The 21116-nt window shown below is 49.6% G+C and overlaps 1 protein-coding gene across 1 annotated transcript in view; it reads right to left on the minus strand.

Annotated features, from left to right (window-relative positions):
* Positions 1–1481: 1481 nt before the first annotated feature.
* ZNF513 (zinc finger protein 513) overlaps positions 1482–21116 on the minus strand; it is a 42004-nt gene continuing 22369 nt past the window's right edge. The window contains exons 2-4 of the mRNA XM_075341389.1: positions 15849–15971; positions 7330–8016; positions 1482–2590 (exon numbers count right to left, since the gene is read on the minus strand). Coding sequence (XP_075197504.1) covers positions 1818–2590; positions 7330–8016; positions 15849–15971 — 1583 coding nt within the window. The 3' untranslated portion in view covers positions 1482–1817. The remainder of the gene's footprint in view (positions 2591–7329; positions 8017–15848; positions 15972–21116) is intronic.

Genomic DNA, 21116 nt, shown 5'->3' on the forward strand with positions numbered 1-21116 from the left:
GCCGTGGTTACACGTGGTTTACAGTTGTGAGGCCAACTGGATGTACTGCCAAATTCTCTGAAACACCTTTGGAGAGGACTTATGGTAGAGAAATGAACATTCAATTCAGGGGCAAAATCTGTGGCATTGTGCGGTGTGATAAAACTGCACATTTTGGAGTGGCCTCTCATTGTGGCCAGCCTAAGGCACACCTGTGCAATAGTCATAATCATCATCTTTATGTCACACCTGTGAGGTGGATGATTATCTCCATAAAGGAAATAACGCACTTACTAACATAAATTTAGACAAATTTGTGAATAATATTTGAGAGAAAAAGTCAACGATGACTTCTATGATTTTTGGGTTTTATATAAACACCAAAGAAAATCTTTATCAGTGATACTAGGATATTGGCCAATGAATCGCAAAAAACAAGGTGCCAATAATTTTGATAGTAAAATGCTTAACATTGTCCAGTCATGACGAGGTTGGCATCACTGCATAGTAATAAGATGGCAGACTGATAATAGCTTCTTTCCAAATCTCTAACAGCTCTTAAAGGACTGACCAGTTATGATGTGGTCCAAGTGCTCGCGACTAGCTGGCATCTGTCTGGATTCTGAGCGGCATCACCATATCATGCGGCATATGCCCTCAAAACCCGGGATCTTGTGGTGGTTACGTTGAGGATAAGAATTGAGTAACCTGGAATACTTAATTCAGCCATTTCACAGACCCAAATATGTAGTTTAGTTGATGTAGCCTAACACACATTTATGAATGCTTTTGTTTCCTACTAACACACATATATTCAGTGATTTTCCTTAATACAATATGTAAGCACATGTAACTTAAAGATGGCTCCTACATCCAGGACAACGCCCAAGATGATGAGCACGAGGAAGAATATCCAAAGTTTGGAACAATCAATCCAGTAGAGACTATGCAGTTTGCTACACGCCCCGAGCCCGACCTGCGATATTTGATTGGACTATATTTTGTATACACCCTTTTCTTATTTAGAACTATAAAAGTTACTGTGAACAATAAACGAGAGAATTCCTTTGGCATCCGTAATGGAAGAAAGCTCATAACTGATCTAGAGTCTGTTATCCTTTCTCGTGTGCACACACGACATTATAATCTGAACACGGCAGTCACACCTTAAGACACCCTTTGTAGTCTCACCTCAACAGTTATCCCCACAACACGGCTCTGCCGCTATTACAGTACAGAAGGCAAAGTATCGCAAAGTTATATATCATCACAACACTGCACATGGTGAGAAGCAAAACCAAACCTGGGCGTCCTCACAAGGCTGACCGGCCATCACACGACGATCAATCAGGTCATTAATGTGTCAGTATGGCCAGGTTTGGTTTTTCTCATTTCCTAGCACCATAGTTTGACAAACTTTGCTGGTGCAAGCACCCATCACTTACATACATACAGACATCACTCAACCTCAGCTCAAAGAAGGCAAGAAGATGTGAGGCATCTGTACTGAATAAATATGTATTAACACAAGAAATGTCCACATTTTAGGCTGAACACAAGGTCTCTGAGGTCAGCCCAGCTCCGAAATATGCTGCAACCTTCAAAAAGGTATGACAGCTCTACCACGGATTAATAAAAAAAAGTTTATTTTTCATCCGCCAGGGAATTGACCTAAAGCGACTATTTCTCCAGCACGGCAGAGGATGAGTGTTGTGATCCACGACATGGAATGTCAAGCACTAGTCAGGACAGGCACATGAGTCAGCCATGCAGTACACCGTATTCACACTATGTGCATAGGAGCAGACATAATCGGGTGATGAAATGAACCAGGACACTTAGGCTGCAGTTTCAGAAGCTGTAGGTAAGGTAGAGCATTTGCCAAAGATGCTGCCATGTAGAGGGTCATGGGGGTCGCTCAGGCCATCAGAGTGACCATGGGTCTTCTGGTGCCGCTTGTAGTTGTCCCAGTGTCCTGTAGTGTAGTGGCACTGTGCACAACGGAAAGGCTTCTCCCCAGTGTGTCTCAGCATGTGGCGCTTAAGGTTCATACTCTGGTTGCAGCTATAATTACACAAACCACAGCGAAATGGTTTGTCACCCGAATGAATACGTCCATGTCGCTTCAAGTTGGCAAGGTTGCCACAGGCATAGTCACAGAGTTGGCACTTATACGGTTTCTCACCAGTGTGCACCCTTTGGTGTCGCTTCAGGTTGTCATAATGGGCAGAAGCGTAAGAACACAGTTGGCACTTGTAAGGCTTCTCCCCGCTGTGGGTCTTCATGTGTCGAGACAAGTGGTTTGGGTAATGAGTCACAAATGAGCAGAGGACACAGGAGAAGTCTTTGTCAGGACTTCCAGATAGTGGAGGAACACTACACCGAGAGCAGTAATACCCTTCAGTCACACTGTCATTTTCATCCTGGGGGCAACCTTCATCTAACACCATCCCACATGAGCGGCAGGTGAATGGAAAGAGCATCTCTGGAAGCCCATCTGCAGGGGGAGGTGGGCGAGGCGTAGGTGCGTGACCTAAGAGTGTACATGTTGGCAAGAAGATATCAAGGTCGTTGGTTGTCACAGGGAGTGCCAGGACTGCAACTGAGACATCTACGAAAAGAGCAAAGAAAATATTACAGGCGGTATATGCAGACACGCATGTCTACGGCGGAGTGGTGGCCACCTCATGCAAGGGCCTTCACTCCGTGCAAAGGCCACGATTTACCCCCAGCACAGGCCAGTCATGGCAGTGTACACAGTCCTAGCTGTGGCTGGTTGTTTCTGCAATTTTCTAACTACAAAAAAGAAATCTTATTCTGAGACTTGATCATGCTATGAAGGGGAGCACCGGCCCTATAAATCTCCCTTACACATCAGAAACATAGGAGTCCCCCTTTACGTTTCCGTGCTAAAGCTGTACCCACCCAGGGATTATAGTGCTGGGTGCTCTTGTTAGCTTATACTTTTTCAAAAGTCCCCTGAACTCTGGCATCTCCTCATGCTATCCTCCCACTATGATCGGTGCAGCACAGTAGTACAATCTGCACCCACGGCACTAGTCTTATGGTGTAGATGGGTATATACTGCTGTACTAGAGGAGCAGAAGACGATTATTAGCTTTTTGGCAGTTGTCTGCATGTTTTATGGTGATTGCTTAGTTTTCAATTGTAGAACGCGTTTCATGTACATATATTGTTCATGTGGACATCAGAGACCACTGGTCCAATGTCAATGAGGCAGAAAGGAATGGCGATCAATAAGGGGCAGTATCAGTGTCCGAAGAAATGAATGGAGATGACTCAGGGGCCTCCCCTACCTTACATGGGATAGACTCCTTGACTATATTACGCAGGACGGAAGGCCTCTCCTACGTTGCGCCCGACGGAAGGCCTCTCCTACGTTGCGCCCGACGGAAGGCCTCTCCTACGTTGCGCCCGACGGAAGGCCTTTCCTACGTTGCGAGCGACGGAAGGCCTCTCCTTCGTTGCGCGCGACGGAAGGCCTCTCCTTCGTTGCGCGCGACGGAAGGCCTCTCCTACGTTGCGCCCGACGGAAGGCCTCTCCTACGTTGCGCCCGACGGAAGGCCTCTCCTATATTACTCTCCAATAAGAAAAGACGAGAAATGTTAGGCTTGTTTAGCTTAGTAAACAGATGCCTCAGAGGAAAGCTCATCTATATGTATAATGAAAGGACAGGAACAGGACTAATTTCTTATGAGGAGGAAAGGTGATTCTAGCAGCTAAATAAGAAAGGGTTGTTTCCAGTTAGAGCAGTCAAACAGTGGACTACCGATCACAAGCGGCAGTAATGGCACATACATTATCAGCATTTATAGAAGGCTGGAAGCTTCCCTCACAACAAATGACAATGCGGGTCATATACATTGGAGAAGAATATGAGAGAACAGCACACAATTTCCTAAATGTTGCGGTCCTTGTGTCGTCCTACGTGATTATATCCTAGTATGAGGAAACTCGCAGGATTTTCCGCTTATTTCATGAATTGAATTTATTGTAAAGCAAATAATAAAAATGTAAATAAGATAAATGTAAAAGAACACGAATCACAATTAGAGAACACTTTCAGATCCCTGAAAGTTATAGGTGTTAATTAAGGAAATTAGCACCAGGTGCAGATTATCCGACAAACCCTATGTAATTGGCGGCCTAACTCTCCAGTTTGCCGTTCCAAAGTGACTGAAAGCCTCCAGCAGCAGGTTGTCCAGATGAAGGCCAAAGAGGTGACCCTATCAGCCATAGCAAGAGCAGTTGGTCGTTCCAAGTCTGTGATTTTGCATCTTTACAACATCACAAACTCTTTCCAGTCCCCCAAGAAGGCTGATCACTCTCGAAAGACAAATACAAGAGAGGACAGCATAATGCGGAGAATCTCCATGGGTAACCGTTTCCACACTGCAGCTGCTATTGCCACTAGTTCAGCACTTAAGAGGGTAAGGATCTGTCTCATCATACAATGTAACAACGTGTAAGAGCATTTGGACTGAAAGCCCACTGTGCAGTGACCAAACCTCTCATTAGCAGAAAGAATCACAAAACTAGACTCATCTTTGGTGAGGAGCATGTTGTGTGGACGGAGGAGAAGTGTCCACAGCTCATTTTACTGATGAAAGAAAGTTTAATTTATTTGGCTCTGATGGGAAACATTATGTTCATCGATAAACTGGGGAAAGACTGAACCCATAGTGTGTTAAGAAGTCAGTGAAAGGCGGCGGAGGAAGTGTCATTGTTTGGGGAATGTTTTCTGCAGCTGGAGTTGGACCTCTCATACAGCTACATGGCAGAGTGATACAAGTGTGGATCAGAACCTTCTTCACAACACGCGGCTCCTTACTTGTTTCCATCACTCAATCAGCAGCAATTCTCATGCAGGACAATGCCCCCTGTCACACAGGAAAACGGGGAAAGCAGCTCCTGGAAACAATGAAATGGCCGCAGCCCAGAGTCCTGATCTAAACCCAATAGAAACCTCCGGAAAATCCTCGGTGACAAAGTTATGGCCAAGAAACCCCCAACAGTCAAAGAAGTGTGGAAGCGACTGGAAGAAGAGTGGGCCAAAATCGCCCCCAGAGCAGTGTGAGAGAGTAGTGATGTCCTGTGGAAGAGACTGGAAGAAGAGTGGGTCAAAATCCCCGCAGAGCAGTGTAAGAGACTAGTGAAGTCCTGTGGAAGAGACTGGAAGAAGAGTGGACCAAAATCCCACCAGAGCAGTGTGAGAGACTAGTGATGTCCTGTGGAAGAGGCTGGAAGAAGAGTGGGCCAAAATCCCCCCAGAGCAGTGTGAGAGACTAGTGATGTCCTGTGGAAGAGGCTGGAAGAAGAGTGGACCAAAATCCCCCCAGAACAGTGTGAGAGACTAGTGATGTCCTGTGGAAGAGACTGGAAGAAGAGTGAGCCAAAATCCCCCCAGAGCAGTGTGAGAGACTAGTGATGTCCTGTGGAAGAGGCTGGAAGAAGAGTGGACCAAAATCCCCCCAGAACAGTGTGAGAGACTAGTGATGTCCTGTGGAAGAGACTGGAAGAAGAGTGGGCCAAAATCCCACCAGAGCAGTGTGAGAGACTAGTGATGTCCTGTGGAAGAGGCTGGAAGAAGAGTGGACCAAAATCCCCCCAGAGCAGTGTGAGAGATTAGTGATGTCCTGTGGAAGAGACTGGAAGAAGAGTGGACCAAAATCCCCCCAGAGCAGTGTGAGAGACTAGTGATGTCCTGTGGAAGAGGCTGGAAGAAGAGTGGGCCAAAATCCCACCACAGCAGTGTGAGAGACTAGTGATGTCCTGTAGAAGAGACTGGAAGAAGAGTGGACCAAAATCCCCCAGAGCAGTGTGAGAGACTAGTGATGTCCTGTGGAAGAGGCTGGAAGAAGAGTGGGCCAAAATCCCCCCAGAGCAGTGTGAGAGACTAGTGATGTCCTGTGGAAGAGGCTGGAAGAAGAGTGGACCAAAATCCCCCCAGAACAGTGTGAGAGACTAGTGATGTCCTGTGGAAGAGACTGGAAGAAGAGTGGGCCAAAATCCCACCAGAGCAGTGTGAGAGACTAGTGATGTCCTGTGGAAGAGGCTGGAAGAAGAGTGGACCAAAATCCCCCCAGAGCAGTGTGAGAGATTAGTGATGTCCTGTGGAAGAGACTGGAAGAAGAGTGGACCAAAATCCCCCCAGAGCAGTGTGAGAGACTAGTGATGTCCTGTGGAAGAGGCTGGAAGAAGAGTGGACCAAAATCCCCCCAGAACAGTGTGAGAGACTAGTGATGTCCTGTGGAAGAGACTGGAAGAAGAGTGGGCCAAAATCCCACCAGAGCAGTGTGAGAGACTAGTGATGTCCTGTAGAAGAGACTGGAAGAAGAGTGGGCCAAAATCCCCCCAGAGCAGTGTGAGAGACTAGTGATGTCCTGTAGAAGAGACTGGAAGAAGAGTGGACCAAAATCCCCCAGAGCAGTGTGAGAGACTAGTGATGTCCTGTGGAAGAGACTGGAAGAAGAGTGGGCCAAAATCCCCCCAGAGCAGTGTGAGAGACTAGTGATGTCCTGTGGCTGCAGATGTGCTGAAGTCATTCACAGCGACGGCCGGTGCTAGTCCTACTGATTGTCCCAGTTACCTGGTACCTGCAGAACATTTACTGATCATCTCTCTACAGTCATTGCTGCTCTCTAATTATCAGCATAATAAAGGGTTTATGGTGATAAACTTTGGATCTTTTGTAAAACCCTGCTCTAGTGGCATGGTGCGCCCCTTACCCTGTTCTAGTGGCACGGTGTGCCCCTTACCCTGCTCTAGTGGCACGGTGCCCCCCTTACCCTGTTCTAGTGGCACGGTGTGCCCCTTACCCTGCTCTAGTGGCACGGTGCCCCCCTTACCCTGTTCTAGTGGCACGGTGTGCCCCTTACCCTACTCTAGAGGCACGGTGTGCCCCTTACACAAAACCTTCACATGTTCATCAATGGAGATTACAGTATTTCTGAGAAAGCCAGTGATCAGACATTGTTCTCTAATTTTCATCTCCAGTGTATAACCTGGTGACTTAGAATTGGTGGACATGATGGGTCGGTGCATGAACGGTGATGTCGGTGGAGTCTGCCATGAGAACGGCTCCCTACATCTGGCTATGTCAGCCATATTCACACTGTACACTTGTGTAGGTTTCTTTGTATTTTCTTTTACCCACAATTGATTTTTAAGCTTTTTTGGAGTCAATTCCCAGTTTTGTATAAAGAAAAAAATGCATCAAAATCTAAGAAGTAAGCAGAGTCCCATAATAAGAGCGTCCAGAGAACCTTCACACATCAAAATGAGCAGCAAAGTGATGGGATGGAGGTATGAAATGTCTGAGAACTGACCCTCCGAGGTGCGGCCTCCTCCGCCGCCTCTGTCTTCCCCGTCCTCCTCGCCATCCTCTTCATCAGCCTCCTTCTTCACCCCCTGGTGCTGCCTCTCCAGTCCTCTCCTGCGATGCGCTAGCAGGTGGCGTTTCAGGTTGCGGCTTTGGTTGCAGCGGTAAGTGCACATGTTGCAGATGTACGGCTTCTCCTGGGTGTGGACACGCTGGTGCCTCTTCAGGTTCCCAGGACTGCTGCAGGAGAAGCTGCAGTGATCACAGCGGAACGGCTTCTCCCCCGTGTGGGTACGTAGATGGCGCTTCAGGTTCACTAACTGTGCAGATGCATAAAGGCAATGAGGGCAGCGGAAAGGCTTCTCTCCATTGTGAGTCTTCATATGACGCTTCAGGTGGCTGGAGTAATGAGTGGAGAAGGGGCAGAGCCGGCAGGGGAAGAGCAGCCGCTCCTTCTGTGCCTCCGCGCCCAGGGATGGATGAGTGACCTGGAGAGGTGGCGGGCCGGCAGCCACAGAAGAGGACGACAAGCAGGGTAAACACTGGTGTGCCAGAAACATACAACGGCTGCGAGATGGAGAAGAATCCACGGCGCCTTCCTCAGGATCACTGTCCGCACTCAGGGGCCGATACCCCGAATATTCATCCTCACTCAAAGAGTAGCAGGGGATCTCCATCTTTCCGACCACAGAATCTGCAGAGACAACAGGGGAGGTTATCAGAGACGCACAAGGATTCCCCACGCAAAGGACACAGAGGCCACCCCACGCACGGGACGCAGAGACCGCCCCACGCACGGGACGCAGAGACCGCCCCACGCACGGGACGCAGAGACCGCCCCACGCACGGGACGCAGAGACCATCTCTCACACACACACAGGACACAAAGAACGCCACATGCACAGGACACAAAGACCTTCCCACGGAAAGGACACAGAGACCATCACAAACACAGGACACAAAGACTGTCAAACTCACGGGACACAGAGACCGCCACAAGCACGGGACACAGAGACTGCCACAAGCACGGGACACATATGGTGACACGCACGGTCACACACATGGGACAGAGAGATCATCAAATGCACGGGCATGCAAACAGTAACATCCACGGGACATGCAAACCATCAAATCCATGGAAAACCCTGGCTGGTTATTGGTGGTCATATGCAGACACGATGAAGGGCCTAGACGACCCATGGATTGATAGCCGTTGCAAGGTCAGCTGACCACATCCACCTCAGTGAAGGGAACGCCCACCTGGATCCATCCCAGTAGCTAAAAAAAGGTCCCTCCACCGGCAGAATGACTAACCTACTATTTGTCCTGCTAAAAACAGCAGGGTTATTGCCTCCTCCGGATGTTGGGAGTCACCAAAATACAGCCTGGGGGGATTCCTCGATAAGGCCCCATTCCCCGTAGTAGATTATGGTCCAGTCTTCACCCAGCTGGTGTCAGTGCGTGTGGTGGGGAAACTACTGCGTCCGTATATACACAACCTAACCTGGTTTAGCAGGACAAATTAACCCCTTCCCAGCTTAAGCCTGGCTCAGGCCAGGGTACATCCCGAGCATTAACTGGCCAGACTATACCCCAGGGTGTAAAATAACCTAGGCTAAACTATACCTCTGCAGGCCAGAATATATCCTTCTAACATGGAACCCGGGAGCAGTCCTTCCTAGGCCACAGTATACCCTGGTGAATGAACTCTATACCCATGGGTGTAAAATAGTACAGTGCTTACAATGAACTGACAGTGGATGGCGCTGTCACATCAGTGCATATATAATGCTATGTATGTGTCTGCTCTCTAAGATACCAAACATTTTTCCAATTTTGACAACCATGGAAGACCAACTCTATGACCAGTTCCCCCAGTGGATCTACGATCTACCTCCAGAGAAACATGTAAGTGCCAAATCCAAGTTCAGAAAAACAACTAAGCCACATGGAGCAGAAGGACGGATTCTCTACCAGTGGGAAAAGGAGGTTCTCGCTAAAAGCCGACTGACAAATATCCTGACGGCCCATCATGACAACCCAATATTGGCTGGACATTTTGGCAGAGATAAATCGTTAGCCAAAATCTCTCTACCACTCAACAGTCTACCGCTGCCTGAAAAATTATGGAGCTTAGTCGGGATTGATATGATCCGTCCTCTTCAGGAAACATCAAATGGAAACAAATATATAATTGCTGCCACCGATCATTCCTCCAAGTGGAGTGAAGCAGCGGCTGTGCCAGATATGAGGCCAAGTCAGTAGCAATTCCTTTGTACTCACTTATTTGCCGCCTTGGCTGTATGGACACTTTGATTACTGACCAGGGACAAGAGTTTGTGAACTCGATCATAGACAACCTGACAGAGCATTTTTAGATCACCACATTTCATCTGCCAACTACCACCCACAAACAAATGGCCAGCGGGAATGTGACCATCGAACACTCAAAGAATCTCTTAGTAAGCTTGTGAATGACAAGGGAATAACTGGGACCAGCTCATCACACTTCAGTGCATGCCTCAACCACGTGCTCTCCATTAAGGTCATGTATGGACCGAAGGCCAAGCTTCCCATCGACTTCAATCCCTCATAAAATAACACTGAGCACTCCATGCTGTCTCAGATGATGCCAACCCTGATGTGCTAAATACACAGACAACCATTCTTAAAAAGCTCCGCTCAACCATCAGTACCAACATCCACTCTGCCCAGGAACACCAGAAGCGTGCCTCTGATCCTCGACACACCAGAAATAAAGAAATCACTGTTGGTACCATCGTTTATATCAATAATAATAATAATTATTAAGAGACATCACCACCCCAGTCCCATGAGGCCTGTCCCACTGCCATAAAGAAACACAAGCAAACTAAGACTTTCAACAATAAGACTGGTACGACACTGTACAACACTTACCACGTCAGCAACCTTAAGATTTACCAGGATGAAGAGACATCTCCATCACCCCAGTCCCATGAGGACTGTCCCACCTCCACACAGAAACACAAAGAAAACTAAGTATATCAATCCACTGCCAAGTTCATGAAGGAAGTATCTTAGCACCACTGTTGGCCTTCCGTTTGGTAGGGTTGTGTACTATGGATGCAAAAGGGACCTTGGACAACCATGGTGATGGGAATTGCTATTTCTGGTCCATCAGCTACACCCTGACAGGAATAGAGGACAACCACTCCCTTCTCAGAGATAGTCATCCACCACATGAAACTGACAAAAAAACTACAGGACCATGACCAGTGTGAATGAATATGTGCACATCTTGTGATGCAGATATCATGGCCACAGCGAACCATCATCTCCCCAAACGCCGGTGACTCCATGTCCTGCAAGCTTCAATCTGCAGCCGGCAATAAAACATGCAAATTTTTTGAGATTTAAGTCCGTTACCTTCTCACGTATCTAAGGCTATGTGCCCACGGGTACTCGTACCTGCGGATGTATCCCGCAGCTGCCCGCCAGCATCCGCAGCTATTTTTAGCTGCGGGATTCCAGCGATATAGCTGCGGTAAACCTGACTTTCATGCGAATTACCTGCGGACGTCCCGGCCTCTATCTCCATAGTGGAGGGCCGGGATTTCCACAGGTAATTCCGCAGGAATAATTGACATACAGTTACGTGCGGCTGCGGGACATACGCACCATGTTCCGCAGCCGCACTTTTCCGCAGCGTGGACACAGTCACTCCCCATGTCCCATAGGATAACATGGGGAGTGCCTGTACATGCTAAAACCTGCGGATTTATCTGGAAAATCCAGAAAAATCTGCAGGTTTTCCGCAGCAAAATCCGCAGAAACAAGCTCCCATGGGCACATAGCCTAAGGCGGGCTTTGCACACTACGACATCGCAGGTGCGATGTCGGTGGAGTCAAATTGAAAATGACGCACATCCGGCATCGCATGCGACATCGTAGTGTGTAAAGGCTCGATGATACGATTAATGAGCGCAAAAGCGTCGTAATCGTATCATCGGTGCAGCGTTGGCGTAATCCATAATTACGCTGACGCGACGGTCCGATGTGGTTCCTCGTTCCTGCGGCAGCACACATCGCTGTGTGTGTGAAGTCACAGGAGCGAGGAACATCTCCTACCGGCGTCACCACGGCTTCCGTAGGATATGCGGAAGGAAGGAGGTGGGCGGGATGTTTACATCCTGCTCATCTCCGTCCCTCCGCTGCTATTGGCCGCCTGCCGTGTGACGTCGCAGTGACGCCGCACGACCCGCCCCCTTAATAAGGAGGCGGGTCGCCGGCCAGAGCGACGGTCGCAGGGCAGGTGAGTGCATGTGAAGCTGGCGTAGCGATAATTATCGCTACGCCAGCTATCACAAGATATCGCACCTGCGACAAGGGCGGGGACTATCGCGTGCGACATCGCAGCATCGGTGCGATGTTGCAACGTGCAAAGCCCACCTAAGTCTTTCTTATTTGCTCCTCTCCGGATTTTTCAGTTTCCCCCTACACAGAATGGAGCGGGCTGCAATTATTATCGTAGGTTTCACTTCAACTGTGACAGAATAAAAAATAATCCAGAGAATCAGATTTTAGGATTTATAAATGATTAATTTGTATTTTATTGCATGAAATAACTTCTGCTTTTCCATTGTAGCAAATACTTCAGAGAACTAACCAGCAGCATTTTCTATATGAAGTGCAGGCAGCGCCATACTGGCACTCGGATTGTGTATCCAAGCATAGCTTTTGATGAAAGGTCGGATGCTTGGTTGCTGAAATACATTTAATCAAATCCCTGCCTTTGTGGGTCAGGTCCTCGGCATGTATTCCTCCTCCTGCATCTTGTATTGCACGCCAACAGCAGCAATGGCGGCGTGGCACAATATTTAAATAAATAAAAGGGGGCGTGCAATACATGACTCAGGAGGAGGAATATACACCGATCCACAATAGCCCGCCCCCGAGGCACACGTCAATCACCGTGCAGGGCATTTCTAAAACTGTGATCAAAGATATTTCAGCAGCCAAGCATCCGACTTTCATCAAAAGGTATGCTTGGATACAGCATCTGAGTGCCAGTATGGCACTGCAATTACCTCGTATAGCAAAATCCTGGTGGTTGGTTCCCTACTTGGTAGAAACCTTTGCAGTTACAGAGATCGGACGTTTACGGTAGTTCTTGACCAGGTTTGCACACACTGCAGCAGGGGTTTCAGAGACTCCTCCATACAGATCATCTCCAGATCTTTCAGGTCACTCCTCCATACAGATCTTCTCCAGATCTTTCAGGTCACTCCTCCATACAGATCTTCTCCAGATCTTTCAGGTCACTCCTCCATACAGATCTTCTCCAGATCTTTCAGTTGACTTCTCCATACAGAGCTTCTCCAGATCTTTCAGGTCGCTCCTCCATACAGATCTTCTCCAGATCTTTCAGGTCACGCCTCCATACAGATCTTCTCCAGATCTTTCAGGTCACTCCTCCATACAGATCATCTCCAGATCTTTCAGGTCGCTCCTCCATACAGATCTTCTCCAGATCTTTCAGGTCGCTCCTCCATACAGATCTTCTCCAGATCTTTCAGGTCTCTCCTCCATACAGATCTTCTCCAGATCTTTCAGGTCACTCCTCCATACAGATCTTCTCCAGATCTTTCAGGTCACTCCTCCATACAGATCTTCTCCAGATCTTTCAGGTCACTCCTCCATACAGATCTTCTCCAGATCTTTCAGTTGACTTCTCCATACAGAGCTTCTCCAGATCTTTCAGGTCGCTCCTCCATACAGATCTTCTCCAGATCTTTCAGGTCACGCCTCCATACAGATCTTCTCCAGATCTTTCAGGTCACTCCTCCATACAGATCATCTCCAGATCTTTCAGGTCGCTCCTCCATACAGATCTTCTCCAGATCTTTCAGGTCGCTCCTCCATACAGATCTTCTCCAGATCTTTCAGGTCGCTCCTCCATACAAATCTGTCAGGTTTCGGGGCTGTCGCAGGGCAACATTGAGTTTCAGCTCCTCCAGAAATTTTCTATTGGGTTCCTGTCTGGAGACTGGCGAGACCACTCCAGGACCTTGAAATGCTTTTTACAGTCCAGCTCCTTAGTTGCCCTGGCTGTGTGTTTTAGGTCATTGTCATGCTGGAAGACCCAGCCACAATCCATCTTTAATGCTCTTACCGAGGGAAGAACTTTGTTGGCCATAATCTCGGAATACATGACCCCATCCATCCTCCCTTCAATGGAGGCAGTTGTCCTGTCCTCTTTGCAGAAAAGCCCCCTCAAAGAATGATGTTCCAACCCCCATGCTTCACGGTTGGGATGGTCTTCTTGTGGTTGTACTCATCCTTTTTCTTCCTCCAAATATGGCTAGTGGAGTTGATACCAAAAAGTTTTATTTTAATCTCATCTGACAACATGACCTTCTCTCATGCCTCCTCTGGATCATCCGGATAGTCATTGGAGAACTTCAAAAGGGCCTGGACATGTGCTGATGTGAGCAGGGGGACCTTGTGTGTCCTGCAGGATTTTAATTCACGGTGGTGTAGTGCGTTAGTAACGGTAATCTTTGAGACTGTGATCCCAGCTCTCTTCAGATTATTGACCAGGTCATCCTAAGTAGTTCTGGGCTGATTTCTGACCTTTCTCAGAATCATCCTTAGGGGGGATTTACACGTTGTGACATCGCTAACGATATATCGTCGGGGTCACGTTGTTAGTGACGCACATCCGGCGCCGGTAACGACATCGCAACGTGTAAATCCTAAGTGCGACGATGAACGAGCACAGAAGCATAAAAAAAACGCTGATCTGTGTAACGTCGTTCATTTCCATAATGTCGCTCCATCAGGAGATACGATGTTGTTTGTCGCTCCTACAGCAGCACACATCGCTGTCTGTGAAGCCGCAGGAGCGACAAACATCTCCTTATCTGCGTCCACCAGGTATGAGGAAGGAAGTAGGTGGGCGGGATGTTACGTCCCGCTCATCTCCTCCCCTCCTATTAGGTGGCCGCTTAGTGACGTCGTGATGACGTCGCTGTGACGCTTAACGAACCGCCCCCTTGAAGGAGGGATTGTTCGGCAGTCGCAGCGACATCGCGGACAAGGTATGTGCGTGTGACGCTACCGTAGCTATAATGTTCGCTACAGCAGCAATCACAAGATATCACATGTACGATGGGGGAGGGTACTATCGCGCTGGACATCGTTAGCAAATGCTAGCGATGTCGCAACATGTAAAGTACCCCTTACTCCATGAGGCAATATCTTGCATGCTGCCCCAGACCGAGTAAGATTGTCAATCATCTTGTGTTTCTTCCATTCTCTAATAATTTTGCCAACAGTTGTTGCCTTCTCACCAAGCTGCTTGCCTATTGTCCTGTAGCCCATCCCAGCCTTGTGCAGGTTTAAAATTTTGTCCCTGGTGTCCTTACACAGCTCTTTGGTCTTGGCCATGGTGGAGAGTTTGGAGTGTGATTGATTGTGTGGACAGGGGTCTTCTATACAGGTAACGAGGTCACACAGGGGCAATTAATCCACGTAATGAGAGCAGAGGAGGAGAAAAATAACAGGCCTGTGAGAGCGGAATTCCTGCTGGTTGGTCAGGGATCAAATACTTATTTCATGCAATAAAATGCTAATTAACTATTTAACAATCCTACAGTGGGATTTTCTGGATTTCTTTTATTCTGTCTGCCACAGTTGAAGATATCTATGATGAAAATCTGGTAGCAGCATGCGCCCCAGCCACATGGGAGACTCATGTAGCAGAAATGGGGGCAAACAAATTAGTCAGCACACTAAATTGATCAGCAGGCTGTTGGCTGCCCGGGTGGGGTCTGGTGGGGGAGTCCGCTTAGTTTCTAAGGTGTATTTTTAGTGTTGGCCTCCAGGTGGCAGCATATTAATCCATGGTTCTTGTGTCCCGTCCCCTCCCCCAATGAAACAACCAAAAAAAATAGCAAACTAACTCTTATCCATAGGAGAAGAAATAACCTGCTCAACACTAAGGGTGTTGGGACCACCAGCAATGCCAAGAACAGGGGGCATGGCAAACCTCCCCTCCATTAATCGTGACTAGAACTAGTGCCCTGCTAGCTCTGGGAGTCCCACAGCCGATGAATAGAGCAGTAGTTGGTCCAGTGCAGGGCTATCTCCAGCAGTCCCATAGAGAATGAGTAGTGGGCCATTATCTGCCTCTGCTCAGCCCCAGCTCTCGGGATCTGAGAGGATCCCAGCGATGTAGAAGTTATCATTATCCGACAGATGGAGAACTATGAAACGTGGTGCAACCCCTCACAAAATCCTTCATTCTGTGGCCACCTAATTGTAAAGTTTGGGGGCTTCTCACAGCTGACCACCAGAGAGCAGAACATAGAAAGGATATTACAGTGTACACAGAACACAATGGCGAGAACAGACCCGGCGGCTGCAGATTATGGAACCCTCCGCTGGCTGCCAAGTCCCGGAGTAAGAGACACCGGTGAACCACGCGGCACGTAAACCCCAGGATCTCCCAGGAGGACGACCCCAGGAGGACGAGAACCTCACCTTCAGAGTCCTTGGAGAAGGAGAGGAGTCGCTCGCTGCCGTCTGAGAGGTCCAGCTCCTCCACCAGTAACAGATCGGACTCCAGGACCAGACTGCCGGGATCCAGAGGCTCCGCACATCCCCCTGACACACAAAAAGCAATCAGCTACAGAGACTGAGCATAGAAAAGCAATAGAGGGTATCAGGAGAAGGCTCTACATAGGGTACACAGGGAGTGTAAATACACAGAGCACACAGCAGTACCTGGGGTGAGCTCCCTGTTTCGTGCTGCTTTTGTCTATCTGGTATATCTCTAACTGACCCCTCCATGACCCCCCCCCCCCCAACCCCCCAGGATGAGTACCGGCCCCTACCCTCTGTGGTCCACCTGAGTCCACTTCTACTAATATATTGGCCCCGTGCTCTCAGGGATGCACACACCGACGTGTCTCAGCCAAGTGTGCATCTATAAGTGTATAACAATGAATTAGACCAGAACTGGACCTGAAGGTAACTGGAGACCTAGACGCTGTAAACAATGTTTGTGTTTCTCTACACAATCACCCCTATAGCAATTCACGTTCTGCTTACCCCCAGATCCCTACACCTAGTAATGAGCTGGTCATCTTTCCCGCCATCCATCTCTCCTGGCTCACCATCCCCTCTGACACAGCCTCTCCCGGGCTCACCATCCCCTCTGACGCTGCCTCTCCCGGCTCACCATCCCCTCTGACGCTGCCTCTCCCGGCTCACCATCCCCTCTGACGCTGCCTCTCCCGGCTCACCATCCCCTCTGACGCTGCCTCTCCCGGCTCACCATCCCCTCTGACGCTGCCTCTCCCGGCTCACCATCCCCTCTGACGCTGCCTCTCCCGGCTCACCATCCCCGACACTGCCTCTCCCGGCTCACCATCCCCGACACTGCCTCTCCCGGCTCACCATCCCCGACACTGCCTCTCCCGGCTCACCATCCCCTCTGACGCTGCCTCTCCCGGCTCACCATCCCCTCTGACGCTGCCTCTCCCGGCTCACCATCCCCGACACTGCCTCTCCCGGCTCACCATCCCCTCTGACGCTGCCTCTCCCGGCTCAACATCCCCTCTGACGCTGCCTCTCCCGGCTCACCATCCCCTCTGACGCTGCCTCTCCCGGCTCACCATCCCCTCTGACGCTGCCTCTCCCGGCTCACCATCCCCTCTGACGCTGCCTCTCCCGGCTCACCATCCCCTCTGACGCTGCCTCTCCCGGCTCACCATCCCCGACACTGCCTCTCCCGGCTCACCAGCCCCGACACTGCCTCTCCCGGCTCACCATCCCCTCTGACGCTGCCTCTCCCGGCTCACCATCCCCTCTGACGCTGCATCTCCCGGCTCACCATCCCCTCTGACGCTGCCTCTCCCGGCTCACCATCCCCTCTGACGCTGCCTCTCCCGGCTCACCAGCCCCGACACTGCCTCTCCCGGCTCACCAGCCCCGACACTGCCTCTCCCGGCTCACCAGCCCCGACACTGCCTCTCCCGGCTCACCAGCCCCGACACTGCCTCTCCCGGCTCACCAGCCCCGACACTGCCTCTCCCGGCTCACCAGCCCCGACACTGCCTCTCCCGGCTCACCAGCCCCGACACTGCCTCTCCCGGCTCACCAGCCCCGACACTGCCTCTCCCGGCTCACCAGCCCCGACACTGCCTCTCCCGGCTCACCAGCCCCGACACTGCCTCTCCCGGCTCACCAGCCCCGACACTGCCTCTCCCGGCTCACCATCCCCTCTGACACTGCCTCTCCCGGCTCACCATCCCCTCTGACACTGCCTCTCCTGGCTCAGCCCCTCTGACACTGCCTCTCCTGGCTCAGCCCCTCTGACACTGCCTCTCCTGGCTCAGCCCCTCTGACACTGCCTCTCCTGGCTCAGCCCCTCTGACACTGCCTTTCCTGGCTCAGCCCCTCTGACACTGCCTTTCCTGGCTCACCCTCTCTGACAGCCTGTCCTGGCTTACCCCCTTTGACAGCCTGTCCTGGCTCACCCCCTTTGACAGCCTGTCCTGGCTCACCCCCTTTGACAGCCTGTCCTGGCTCACCACCTCTGACAGGCTCTCCTGGCTCACCCCCTCTGACACGCTCTCCTGGCTCATCCCCTTCTGACACTTAGCGTGTTGGCGTGCTCCTGTCCAATAACTGCTCCTTTACCCCAATTCCACTACCACCCTCCGTTACTCTCTTCTCTCTTGAGGTGCACTCCGTCCGCATCTACTCTCCTTGCAATCTCCAACTGGCTGTCATTTACCGCCCCCTCCCTCAGGGCCAGCCACCTACTTTTTTGACCACTTCACCACCTGGCTACACATTTACTTTCCACAGACATCCCCAACATCATCATGGGCGACTTTAAGATCCCCATTGACACTTCCCACTCATCTGTCTCTAAACTTTAACACTCACTTCCTTCTTCGGCCTCACCCAATGGTCCTCTGCAGCTACGCAAAAAGATCCTACTCACATTATCTTCCCTCTCTTCTCCAAATACACAACCCACTCTACAAACTTTCGCACACTTGCAGAAATCTCTAACACCTTGATTTACACTCACTCTGACTCCCTTCTCCCTCTCACAGACATTGCTTCCATACACATGCAGATGCTGCTGCCACTTAATATAACACCACAATAACTACAGCTCTCAATTTGGCGACTCCCCTCACACATACAGAAACTCGCACCATCAACAGGAAACCCTGACACACCAGCCTGACTAAAAAACTGAGGCGGGCTTTAAGGGTTGCTGAGCACAAATGGAAGAGGTCCCATTCCAATGAGCACTTCATCACATACAAACAGTCCCTTGCCAATTTCAAGGCCACACTCACCGCTGCAAAACAAACCTACTTCTCATCCCTCATATCCTCCCTATCTCACAACCCTAAACAGCTATTCAACACTTTCAACTCTCTCCTCCGTCCTCCAGCACCACCTCCCTCTCCTCTCCTCTCAGCTGAAGGCTTTGCCTCTTTCTTCAAGCAGAAGATTGAGAACATCAGAGCAAGCTTTGCCCAACTCCCTGCAGCCTCTCCTCATAACTGCTCAGCCCTCTTCCTCCAAATCCAGTTTCTCCACCATGACACATCAACTTTCCTCACTTCTCTCAAGATCACATCTCACCACGTGTGCACTTGACCTGCTCCCGTCCCACCCAATACTCAACCTCTCCGCAGTCTTCGTCCCCACCCTAACCCATCTCTACAATTTATCACTAATACGTGGTATATTTGCATCATTCTTTAAAACATCTCCTTGATCCATCCTCTGTGTCTAACTATTGTTCCATATCACTTCAAACCTATGCCTCAAAACTACTGAAACAGCATGTCCATCTTGAACTGTCCTCCCACCTCTACTTCTGCTCCCTCTTTGACCGGTTACAATCTTGCTTCTGACCGCATCATTCAGTGCCCTAAGTAAAATCACCAATGACCTATTAACCACCAAAGCCAAGAGACACTACTCTGTCCTCCTCCGTCGACACAGTAGACCATTCCTATTATTACAAATTCTCTCATCTCTGGGTATCACAGACTTGACCATATCTTGAATCTCCTCATACCTAACCAACCGAAATTTCAGCATCACCTGCTCCCAAGCCACACCTTATCTCGCTCCCTATGTGTTGGTGTCCTCCAAGGTTCAGTTCTTGGATCCCTGCTGTTCTCCATCTACACTCTCGGCCTGGGACAGCTCATAGAGTCCCACAGCTTTCAGTATCACCTTTACGCTGATGATACGCAGATCTACCTCTTTGTAACTGACATTACCTCCTTACTAACCAGAGAAGACTGAGAGGAGACCTAATAGCTGTCTACAAATATCTTACAAGTTGTCACACTGTAGAGGGATCAGTTTAAGGCCCTGTGCGCACTTACCGTTTTTTGCCGCGGATTTTCTGCGGTTTTGCTGCATGTTTCGCTGCAGAAAATCTTCATAACATCTCTGCAGTGAATCACCAGCAAAACCTATGGGAAAAAAAATGCTGTGCGCACTGGGCGGATTTTGAGAGCTGCATGTTTTGCTGCGGGATTCCCGCAGCAAAAACAATTGCTTGTCACTTCTTTTCCGCACGTCGCTGCAGGATTTCACTCCAATTTTGACTCCAATGTAATCGTGAAATCCGCAGGGAATAACGCAGGCAGCAAATTCTGTGCGGTTCACTGCGTTTTCCTGCGTTATTCCCTGCGGTTACCTGCGGTAATGTACAAGAGAGTAAACACACACACAGATCACAGACACACACAGACATCACAGACATAGAACACAGACATAGACATATAGAACACACATAGAAAGCAAACGGAAATATAGAACACAAAACACATGGGCTCCGCCGTGTTTTTACCTTCCAGCCGAGGTAAGCACACAGCGGCGGCCCAGTATTCTCAGGCTGGGGAGGGCAAGGGGCAGGGTTAATGTCCCCCGCCTCACTCCCACAGCCGAGAATATCAGCCGCAGCTGCCCCAGGACTGTCGCATCCATTATGCGGCAGTACCGGAGTGTCCCGGGCTCTTCCTGCTGCCGTGATGCGGTGGCAGTCAGGGTAATACAAGGAGTTAATGGCGGCGGATCGCTGCCACTAAGTCCAGGCTTGATCATGGCAGCATCTATGAGACAGCTGACATGATCAACCCGTAAGTAAAGTGAAAAAACACAGACACCGAAAAATCGTTTATTTTAAATAAAACACAAATAAGCCTCGTTCACTCTTTTATTAACCCCTCCCGAAACAAAGCTCTGACGTAATCCACGTCTTGCGCTGCTTGCATCCAGCCGCGACTGACACGGACACAGCGCTGAATGCAGCCTCGCAGGGAGCCTGCAGAGGTAATTACAGGGCATTTCCCACGACCGGTAATGTGAACTCACTGCCGACCGTGAGAAATGCAGCGATCTGTCCTCTATCTATTCTTCTGTCTATTTATCTATCTATCATCTATCTCAGAAGGAAATGATTTTTTTTTTTTTCAATGTGCTTTATTGCATTGAATGCAATAAAGCACATGTACCAACCTGCACGCGGCAAAACCGCAAACAATACCGCGGTAAAACCGCAGCAAACCGCATGCGGTTTTCGGGTGCGTTTTTTTACCGTGGGTGCGGTAATCTTTCAATGCCTGCAGAATTTTCTTGAGAAAATTCCATTTTCCAGTGCGCACAAAGCCTTATTCTCATTTTCACAAGGAAAGACTAGAAGCAATGGGATGAAACTGATGGGGAGGAGACACAGATTAGATAGAAGAAAAAACTGTT

This window comes from Anomaloglossus baeobatrachus, chromosome 3, assembly GCF_048569485.1.
Source record: "Anomaloglossus baeobatrachus isolate aAnoBae1 chromosome 3, aAnoBae1.hap1, whole genome shotgun sequence".
In the NCBI taxonomy this organism is placed as follows: domain Eukaryota; kingdom Metazoa; phylum Chordata; class Amphibia; order Anura; family Aromobatidae; genus Anomaloglossus; species Anomaloglossus baeobatrachus.